Genomic DNA, 9,450 nt, shown 5'->3' with positions numbered 1-9,450 from the left:
TAGATTCGATTTATTTTCATCTCTAAATCGAATTGATTTGATTCAATTTTAATTGAATTTTATTTTTTACCTAATTTGAATCAATTTGATTCGATTTATTACGTATTATTTCACTAAATTGAATTCACTTGGTTGGATTTATATAAAAATCTGATTTGAAACTTTAACTGCATTTTTTGAGAACATATTAAAATGCATTGGAGTTAATCAAGTCATTTGTTCTAAACTTTTAGAAGGCTACAAATCTAAGAATTAATTATTTTTATCCACTAACCAAGTTAGGTTGGTCTAGTGGTTAGCTCACTAGTCCGCTTAAGCAAGTGTCGGGGGTTTGAATCCCGTCTTGTGCATGCAGCAACCCATTGGCCAGCGACAAACCCTTAAATGGAGCTCAGTACCGCGACAGATTAGTCATTGACCTGCCGGGTTGGGGGATACCGTGGGAAATCAAAAAAAAAAAAAAAATTTTATCCACGTAATAATAAAAGTAATTAATATTGAAAAAGCGTAAAGGGATAAACAACGATGGTTAGATACTTGAAATTAATTTTGTAATGGGAAATGAGATCATGCGACACGGTTTTCCAGAAAGAGAGACGCCTTGAGCTTTATGCAGATTGCAGCACCGTGTCAACTGAAAACTTCATCAGTTTGTTACCATTTCCACTTCTGCGTTTGGGTTTGGATTTGGATTTCGAATTTCAGTTTCTTCTTCCTCAGGACACATAACTACTCATTTCTTTGTCTTCCTTCCAAACAGACAAATTTAAGGATCTTCGTATCTTCCAATGTTCGCACAATTTCCTGCTCTCTCTCTACTTTTCATAGGACAATTGGCGCGGCATCATCATACGTGAATGTGATCACTCTCTTATCTTGTGATTTTCTTTCTTCCTTTTAATTGTTTGTATAGTTGCAAGTTTGAACCTTTCTGCGGTCCTTGTGTTGTTTTGCTTCAAAACTTGTGTGTTTACTTTAGTGGGTAATTGGGTATGTCAATGTTCTTTGTTGTTGACTAGAAAGTCCTCTCCTTTGCTCTTTCTGGTAATTGGGGGAAGCTTCCCAATTTGGCTGCTGCTGCCACTTGTTTTGGAATCGTCCTCATAGACTTGTTCTTTGAGGAAGATCAATTAGTTGATTTAATTATTTCTATGCAGGTTGTATTTGGATTAATTAGTTTCATAGCAAGAATTAGATCAAAGAAGAATGAGGGGTCGTAGGAGGATGAGGAAGATCCGTTTGAGCAAGATCTATTCATTTGCATTATGTGGTAAAGGAACCTTAGAGGGAGAACATTCACAGATTGGGGGGCAGGGTTTTTCCAGGGTGGTGTTCTGCAATGAGGAAGGGGTTATGCAAAATTATTCAGATAATTCTGTAAGATCCACAAAATATACTGCTGTCAGTTTCTTGCCAAAGTCACTGTTTGAGCAGTTTAGGAGGGTTGCTAATTTCTATTTCTTGGTCATTGGTGTCTTGGCAATGACAAAGCTTGCTCCTTACACTGCTGTCAGCGCAATCGTTCCCCTCTGTGTCATCGTTGGGGCGACCATGGTCAAAGAGGGTATCGAAGATTGGCGTCGCAAGACACAGGTGCTCTATTACACTATTGTGATTGTGAATTTTATTTTTAACGTCAATGACAATTACAATTCCTTCAGCTTGTTGTCTTAAATCCTGCTGTGGAAGTTTGTATTAGATTCAAACTGAATCATGGTCTCTTTTGTGTGTTTATATTTACTGTTTATTTGTAGTTTAGAGTCCCTGTAAAATCTATGGACTATTGGACATTTAACTCTTAAATTGAAGAATACCAGGAACTTTTACAAAGATTATGGAATATTCCGGTTATAAGAACTGAAAGATTCTATTTGACCGTAGTACTAATGAAATTGGTGAGAGAAATGAAATGGTCATTTTAGATGAGTCATGATCTACCATGGACAGCTTATTCAATATAATAAATTCTAGTATCTTCTAAATAATCTCTTGGATTCAGTCTTGTACAGTTTTCTATAACAAAATTGTGGTCAGCAACATTACATGCATCCTTAAGTTCAGTGCAAATTTGGTCATGGTTTATTTATGTTTTTTACTTGTGTAATATAATATTTATAATGGAAATCAAACAACGATCAAACAGTTCTATGTATCTTATCCTTGAAATGGGATAACCAGCTAGACATGTTGCTTGAGGATCATTTAGCATTTAACTAAAGATTATAATTTCTGCATTGTCTATTTGATGATCATTATGCGGTATGGTTTGGGAATAGGAAAAAGGTTAGTGTTTATGGCATTATGGCAAGCTATCAAGTTGGTATATAATTTGGCTAATGGGTTAATTCTGCAGGATATTGAGGTGAACAATAGAAAAGTCAAAGTGCATAAAGGTGATGGTGTTTTTGAATATACCGAATGGAAGAATCTGAGGGTGGGGAATATAGTTAAGGTAGAGAAGGATAATTTTTTCCCTGCAGACCTCCTATTGCTTTCATCCAGTTATGAGGATGCAGTGTGTTATGTTGAGACCATGAACTTAGATGGAGAGACAAATTTGAAGTTAAAACAAGGATTGGACGTAACTTCTTCCTTACAGGACGACTCCAACTTCCGTGATTTTAAGGCTGTAGTTAAATGTGAAGACCCAAATGCAAATTTGTACTCATTTGTTGGGAGCCTGGAGTTTGAAGAGCAAAAATATCCCCTTTCTCCTCAGCAACTTCTTTTGAGAGACTCCAAACTTCGAAATACAGACTATGTATTTGGAGCCGTCATCTTCACTGGTCATGACACCAAGGTCATTCAAAACTCTACTGACCCCCCTTCGAAAAGAAGCAAAATTGAGAGAAAGATGGACAGGATTATTTACTTCTTGTTTTGTCTTTTGTTTCTAATTGCATTTGTTGGATCTATCCTCTTTGGCATTGCAACTAAGGATGACTTGGACAACGGGGTGATGAAAAGATGGTATCTGAGGCCCGATGATTCCACGATATTCTTTGATCCAAAAAGAGTCGCTTCAGCTGCCATATTTCATTTTTTGACTGCTTTAATGTTATACGGCTTCTTCATTCCTATCTCCTTGTATTTTTCTATCGAATTGGTGAAAGTCCTTCAAAGCATCTTCATCAATCAAGATGTCCATATGTACTATGAAGAAGCAGACAAGCCAGCCCATGCCCGCACTTCAAACTTGAATGAGGAACTAGGCCAAGTTGATACTATACTTTCTGATAAAACTGGAACTCTGACCTGCAACTCAATGGAGTTCATCAAATGTTCCATTGCTGGAGTAGCTTATGGCCGAGGTGTTACAGAGGTTGAGCAGGCCATGGATAGAAAAATTGGTTCTCCTTTGACTCATGAGCAGGTTTATGGGACAGAATCAGAATCAGATGAAAACAGGAAGTCTTCTGATAGAAAAACACGCATCAAAGGTTTTAACTTTACGGATGAAAGGATAATGAATGGGAACTGGGTTAATGAGCCTCATGCAGATGTTATACAGAAATTTTTTCGCGTATTGGCAATCTGTCACACCGCCATACCGGAAGTGGATGAAGATACAGGAAATGTCTCATATGAGGCTGAATCTCCAGATGAAGCTGCGTTTGTGATTTCTGCTAAAGAAATTGGTTTTGAATTCTTTAAAAGGACTCAGACTAGTTTATCAGTTAATGAATGGGATCCAGTTTCTGGAAACAAAGTGGAAAGGTCAGTATTTTTTCCTTTAAATTCCTTTGTCCGGTCAAAATGCATTTTTTGTAATTCAATTATTGTTCATAGCTATTGCATTTATTGCTGATAAGAGATACAGTTAATAAATATCTTTTGCAGAATGTACCAGCTTCTTAATGTATTAGAATTCAATAGCTCAAGGAAGCGAATGTCGGTAATAGTAAAAGATGAAGAAGGGAGAATTTCGCTACTCTGTAAAGGTGCTGACAGGTTTGTGATAAAATTATCCTCAGCATTTAGTATATTGTTCTTACCCTTGCATTAACCTGATGACTTACCATAACTCCATAAGTCATATTTTCATGCAGTGTCATGTTTGAAAGGCTTGCCTTGAATGGGAGAGAGTTTGAAGATAAAACCTTGGAGCATGTGCAGCAATATGCTGATGCAGGTCTAAGGACCCTGATACTGGCCTATCGTGAACTTGATGAGAATGAATACAAGGAGTTCAATAATGCATTTTACGAAGCAAAAAATTCAGTTACTGCAGATCAGGAGACGCTAATTGAGGAAGTATCAAATAGAATTGAGAGGAATCTAATCCTTCTAGGTGCCACTGCTGTAGAGGACAAGTTACAAAATGGGGTAGGTTACAGGGCAAACCCAATTAAATTTGAAGATTTATGGATTCAAGTTCAGCTTGAAGTTCTTCCTCACAATATTGCTTTTCTAGGTTCCTGATTGCATTGAAAAGCTTGCTCGTGCTGGAATTAAGATTTGGGTTTTAACTGGGGACAAAATGGAGACTGCCATTAATATTGGGTAAATGTTGTGATTATTTCTTTTGTTCATTCATTGGCTTCAGCACGAGAATCACTTTTCAAGACATTTAACACAAACATACTATTGCAGTTTTTCCTGTAGTTTGCTTAGACAAGGGATGAGACAGATTATAATTCATTTGGATGCTCCAGAAATTCAAGCATTGGAGAAGGGTGGTGACAAGATGGCTATTTCCAAGGTAAACGCCATCCCTTAAAATGATGTTGAACTTACGTTTTATGGGTTTGTCCATTAGTAACTGAATTTGCTTGGTATAGCTTACTTTCGATTCTTTAGACAATGTAAGCTCGTTGACTTTGTTTTAAACCATGAGACATTGAATTTTCTCTAATTCCTTCTGTTTTTGTACCCTTTAAAAGATTTCTTCACAGTTGCTAGATGGGATTGCATAGTGTGTCAATATCCTTATGAAACTGTATACTCAATCTTAATATTTTGGTGTCGATTCATGCATGTTTCAGGCATCAAGGGAAAGTGTCCACCGTCAGATATCAGAAGCTGCTTTCCAGCTTACTGCATCCAGAGGAGCCTCTCAGCAGGCATTTGCTCTGATTATTGATGGAAAGTCACTTGCATATGCTCTGGACGATAGTATGAAGAACATGTTTCTGGAGCTCGCAATTCGTTGTGCATCAGTTATCTGCTGTCGCTCGTCACCCAAGCAAAAGGCACTGGTATGTTTCACCATGTTCTATGAGACACTGACTATGGTTTTTTCCCCACTATTTGATATCGGCTCCTCATTTCTTTTCTTAATTTTAATAAGTCCTGGCTAAAATTTTAATCTTTCGTTTTCATATTCTTCTCTTGAAGGTTACTAAATTAGTCAAATCTGGAACCCGTAAAACAACTTTAGCTATTGGGGACGGAGCTAATGATGTGGGAATGCTTCAAGAAGCAGATATAGGGATTGGAATCAGTGGTTTCGAAGGGATGCAGGTATGGATAAACTGGCAAACCATCATATTTTCTTTTATGTTTGTCTTGCACTTTTGATATCATGACATTGCTATATTGTCTCTTTCCCCAGGCTGTGATGTCCAGTGATATTGCAATCGCACAGTTCTGGTATTTGGAAAGATTGCTTCTTGTACATGGTCATTGGTGTTACCGGAGGATATCATCAATGGTATTGCGGCACTAATATATGGATCCCAACATTCTATTAGTGCTGGTTTCAAAAGATGATCTTATTAACTTGTTCATCCTTTTCCGACAGATTTGTTACTTTTTCTACAAGAACATCACATTTGGCTTCACTTTATTCTTGTACGAGGTGTATGCATCCTTCTCTGGAGAGCCTGCATACAATGATTGGTTTTTGTCTCTCTACAGTATCCTCTTTTCGTCGCTTCCCGTGATTGCCCTTGGGGTCTTTGATCAGGATGTATCCGCGAGGTACTGTCTAAAGGTAAACTAATGTTCACTATCTAACTAGCATTATCTTCTCTAATCCTGCATTCCTGGTTCTCATATCCAATTAGTGATGATAATTCCTTTTTTTTTTCCCATTCCCACATGGCAGTTTCCTAAATTATACCAACAAGGAGTGCAAAATGTCCTCTTCCGCTGGCGCCGGATCCTCAGCTGGATGCTCAACGGATTCATTAGTGCGACAATGGTTTTCTTCTTTTGCATAAAAGCGATGGAGGTTCAGGCCTTCGATGAAAAGGGAAGAACCGCAGGGCGTGATATATTGGGAGCAACCATGTACACTTGTGTAGTTTGGATTGTGAACCTGCAGATGGCACTTACTATAAGATACTTCACATTGATTCAACACATTTTCATCTGGGGTTCCATTGCTCTGTGGTATCTGTTCCTCCTTGTGTACGGAGCAATGCCTTCCAAGATTTCAGGAAATGCATACAAAGTCTTCATCGAGACGCTGGCTCCTTCACCTTCCTATTGGTTTGTGACATTCTTTGTGGTGTTCTCAACACTTATACCATACTTTTCATACTCAGCAATTCAGATGAAGTTCTTTCCCATGTACCATGAAAGGGTACAGTGGATAAGGTATGAAGGAAAGAAGAAAAACAATGATCCTGAAAACCATGTGTTGCGGCAGAAGTCATTGCAGCTAACAACTATGGGTTCAAATGCAGGTTTTGCAGCTAATGTTAATCATAGTATAGATATAGATACAGATGTAGATAGAACAACCAACAGAAGATGATAATATTTTGTTTATTTTATTTTTTGAATTATTATTTTGGGCGACTTAGATTTTCTTAAATATGCATGGTACAGAAGAGGTAGAACTGTGATTTTTAATTTTTATTAGACTATTAGACAGCCAACCCTAATGTAGATCAAGATTATAGCATTGAAAAATAATTAGTGGATTACTAAGCTTCCTGATTATATCATAAATACATGGCAAATGTATTCGAAAACTATGTTAGCCTTAAATTATCTAGACATGAATATCATCATCTTTGATGCAACAAGACAAATTTGCAGAGCTTACACATCCCGGAATGTCCACAACTACAGCAACATTCTTTTCTCCCATATTTACTCCTCAGCTGCAATGTTCATTCATATGCTGGTGGTTCTGTTCGTATGTTTGCTAAGGATTTTCATGACTACATAGATTGATTGGTGAGAATCCTTCAATGCTTCTCTGAACTAAACCATCAGCTGTAGAAGAGTAAGGTTCGAAGCATACTAAAAGCAAATTATTGCTCTACACTCATGAATAATCATTGATAAATTTGCTGCTTTAAAGCACGAGTGAATCAAATAAAATATGAAAGGAATATTTGTTTCAAGATAACTTCAGAATGCATTCTGGTTGGTTAGTTCCACAAGATTGGGTACAGTGCATTCAAACTCCTAATGAAAGCTGTAAATAAGACAAAAAGAAACAATTGTCTTTTGCAACAATAAGACAACAATTGACAGAGTAAATGTGAATGAGTCGAATAACAGAATTTGCATGTCATTCATAGCAATATATCAAAAGGATTCACTTCCAAACATGGAAGAATAAATTAGGGGCATGAATTCATGGCCAAGAAGAAGAGAGAATACAATGTGGGTGCTCAGTATACAAGCATATTAATCATTCATCTCCGTAAATAAAATTTGCTTTTGCTTACTGATTACTCAAAAACATGGTAACAGGGAGATATATAACTTATGAAAGAATTTCATCCTATAACAGTTCTCAAAAGGGGCAACCCGAGACAACAAGTCAACAACAAGAAATAATCAAATTCCAATTCTAATTATTGCCCTGTAACATCATCAATCATCACCAAAACATGTTTCTCACCAGTCACTAGCTCTTTGATTCAGTGGTGCTCGGATGATGTCTCCTTATATCGAACTTGTCTACGAATTCCAAAGGAGTAACAGTCTCATTCCTGATCCTCTTGATCTTGGGGCTCAAAAGCCCGCGATGACTGAACCCGTAGAGCTTGAGCACCTGATTATCCGCGAAATTGAAGGCCCTCTCCATGCTGCTGAGGCACCTCTCCACAGGGTAATCCCCATAGCTCCCACAAGGCTTGCAGCCCACGAAATGCGTCACAAACGGCCACCTCTCGTCGCCAAGCCCAGGATGATACTTCTCCGCCATCTCCTCATAGCGGTCGACAAGCCCGGCCCAGTAGCCGTGCAGATAGTAAGAATTCTCAAGGAAAACCTTCTCCATCCACACTTCCTTGGACAGCAAGAGATATATGAGTGCAGACTGATCGTCGGCCTCAAATGCTGGGCGGCCTTTGAGATTGGCAGTGAGGATCCTGCCGGCTTCCTCCCTGATGGGTCCTTTTGGGCCCATGGGGGCCCACTCATCAAGCAAATCCAAGGACCACTGGCAATTCCTAAAGAGGAAGCTGCCAGTATTGACGGCAATCCAAGACTTCTGCTCGAACAAGAGATCAGGGTAACCGTGGAGGACTAAATTGTAATTCTCATACTTGGAGAAGGGAAGCTCGAAAACCATGTCGGTGAAGAAGGCGTCACTATCCATCCACCAAATCCACTCGACCTCAGGGTGCGAGAGCATCAACCGTCTAATCATCGGCAATTTGGCCCAATAACCGGCGAGCTCCTTGTCCAAATGAGCGATGTTGTAAACGATCTCGATGCCGTGAATTCTGCAGTAATCGATCTTGTTCTTGATGGATTTGAGAAGGTAGTGGTCGCCGATGGGGTTATCGCAGGGTTTGGGCGGGGATCCGGTGAGGAGCAAGATCCGTGCCTTGCCGCGAACGAGGTTAGGGTATTCGGGATTGTTTTGGAGCCAGTGCTGGCGTTCGCGGTCCCAATTGCGGATCTTAGGGCCGAGGGAGAAGGAGGAGCTGGCGTTGAGGGCGATGTCGGGCTCGTCGGGTTCGTTAGGGTCGGAGTCGGATCGGATCTCGGCGAGGATACGGTTGGTCTCCTCGATGAGGTTCTGGTTGACGGCGTCGGCGTCGGAGGAGCCGAGATTGACGCCGATGGTGCCGCGGAGAACGAGGATGGTGACGAAGCCGCAGAGGATGGTGATCTTGATGTTGTTGAAGGTTTTGGAGATCTGGCGGGAGCGCGGTGGGTTGCGTCTTGCATTGGAGGCGGCAAGTGCGGTGGTGGTGGGGAGGGCGGTGGCGGTGGCCCTCTTCTGAGCGGAGAGGGTGTCTTGGCCCATTATTGGTACGTGACAGGAGTTGCAATGATTAAATGAAAAATTGAAAATAATGGGAGCCTGCTAGCTCGCTCGCTCAGCATCTACGATCCATGTTATTGGGTTCCAATGCTTTCCGACATGTGTCCAACACCCATTTCTTCAACGATTCTTATTTTATTTCACTCGCTTATGTTGCGCCATTCATCATGTATAAATAATCAATGCTAGATCACTAGATCTCTCTGCACTCTCTTATACTATATTCCTTACAACACCTAGATACTCAAAATAATTATTATTATTGC

The 9,450-nt window shown here is 39.7% G+C and overlaps 2 protein-coding genes across 4 annotated transcripts; one reads left to right on the top strand and one right to left on the bottom strand.

The window, feature by feature from the left end:
* On the top strand, window positions 537–7,000 carry LOC107622454 (putative phospholipid-transporting ATPase 9). 3 transcript variants are annotated; one of them, XM_016324347.2, is made up of 12 exons: window positions 537–859; window positions 1,158–1,593; window positions 2,354–3,717; window positions 3,841–3,951; window positions 4,050–4,326; window positions 4,415–4,503; window positions 4,594–4,702; window positions 4,986–5,198; window positions 5,338–5,463; window positions 5,555–5,653; window positions 5,744–5,935; window positions 6,050–7,000. In XM_016324347.2, the coding sequence occupies exons 2-12, from the start codon at window positions 1,207–1,209 to the stop codon at window positions 6,701–6,703; spliced, it is 3,621 nt and encodes a 1,206-aa protein (XP_016179833.1). In that variant the 5' UTR covers window positions 537–859; window positions 1,158–1,206; the 3' UTR covers window positions 6,704–7,000. The 3 variants fall into 3 exon arrangements, with proteins under 3 accessions (XP_016179833.1, XP_020968589.1, XP_020968590.1); XM_021112930.1 differs by having other exon boundaries at window positions 537–1,593; XM_021112931.1 differs by having other exon boundaries at window positions 537–1,593; window positions 5,744–5,922; window positions 6,050–6,480.
* On the bottom strand, window positions 7,487–9,438 carry LOC107622455 (probable xyloglucan 6-xylosyltransferase 3). The gene has a single exon (XM_016324349.2). It carries the CDS (start codon window positions 9,164–9,166, stop codon window positions 7,814–7,816), a length of 1,353 nt encoding a protein of 450 aa, XP_016179835.1. The 5' UTR covers window positions 9,167–9,438; the 3' UTR covers window positions 7,487–7,813.

Source organism: Arachis ipaensis, chromosome B10, assembly GCF_000816755.2.
Source record: "Arachis ipaensis cultivar K30076 chromosome B10, Araip1.1, whole genome shotgun sequence".
Lineage (NCBI taxonomy): Eukaryota > Viridiplantae > Streptophyta > Magnoliopsida > Fabales > Fabaceae > Arachis > Arachis ipaensis.
Note: the sequence above shows the minus strand (reverse complement) of the source record. Positions and strands in the feature narration are given on the sequence as shown.

Coding starts and splice junctions, on each gene's coding strand:
- LOC107622455 (XM_016324349.2), bottom strand. CDS start 9,166: ATGGGCCAAGACACCCTCTCCGCTCAGAAGAGGGCCACCGCCACCGCC.
- LOC107622454 (XM_016324347.2), top strand. CDS start 1,207: ATGAGGGGTCGTAGGAGGATGAGGAAGATCCGTTTGAGCAAGATCTAT. Junction 1,594..2,353: donor ATTGGCGTCGCAAGACACAG/GTGCTCTATTAC, acceptor TTAATTCTGCAG/GATATTGAGGTGAACAATAG. Junction 5,464..5,554: donor GTGGTTTCGAAGGGATGCAG/GTATGGATAAAC, acceptor CTCTTTCCCCAG/GCTGTGATGTCCAGTGATAT.